This window comes from Sinocyclocheilus anshuiensis, unplaced genomic scaffold (genome assembly GCF_001515605.1).
Source record: "Sinocyclocheilus anshuiensis isolate Anshui unplaced genomic scaffold, SAMN03320099.WGS_v1.1 scaffold1495, whole genome shotgun sequence".
In the NCBI taxonomy this organism is placed as follows: domain Eukaryota; kingdom Metazoa; phylum Chordata; class Actinopteri; order Cypriniformes; family Cyprinidae; genus Sinocyclocheilus; species Sinocyclocheilus anshuiensis.
Window position 1 is genome coordinate 618,520 of NW_015558671.1, and position 574 is coordinate 619,093.

Genomic DNA, 574 nt, shown 5'->3' on the forward strand with positions numbered 1-574 from the left:
AAAGTAACTAATTACGTTACTTAGTTACTTTTTATGGAAAGTAATGTGTTACGTTACTTTTGAGTTACTTGCTTGCTTGTTTTTAATATAAAAAGTTATTTTACAAATGTAAAAGCCCTTTTCACAACAAAAGTGAAATGAATAAGCCTCAGTAGAGGGCAAAACACTAAGGTATGTAAAACAGTGTGCATTTCACACTTGATACATGAATCAAATCTGAAAAAGAATACCAGATGCTTTTGTAGTATGGGATGCATTAACCGGCCTGAACTTGCATTATGAATAATAACCTTGAAATCAATGAACTCACCTTTTTTGGACTTGGCCATGGCAGAGGGAACCTGGAGCAATCCAAGAAGACCTCCAAGTTCCTTCCTCTGTGAGAATTTACAGTGTTATAATTTGAAATAGGACAATAATTGGTCTGATCAAGGGCGCAGCTCAAACAAATTGCATGAAGAATATGATGCAGGAATAGAAAGTTCCACACTATTCACAGTATTCAGCAATAACAAAAATTAAACAAATGTGTCATTTTTGCTTAGTATGGTTGAATTGGATCATCGAAGATCAG

At 34.3% G+C, this 574-nt stretch overlaps 1 protein-coding gene across 1 annotated transcript in view; it reads right to left on the bottom strand.

Annotated features, from left to right (window-relative positions):
* The window catches only part of LOC107681217 (histone-lysine N-methyltransferase EHMT1-like), a 20,419-nt gene extending 20,044 nt beyond the window's left edge, over window positions 1–375 (bottom strand). Inside the window, exon 1 of the mRNA XM_016477430.1 lies at window positions 311–375. Coding sequence (XP_016332916.1) covers window positions 311–329 — 19 coding nt within the window. The 5' untranslated portion in view covers window positions 330–375. The remainder of the gene's footprint in view (window positions 1–310) is intronic.
* Between the last annotated feature and the right edge of the window lie 199 nt (window positions 376–574).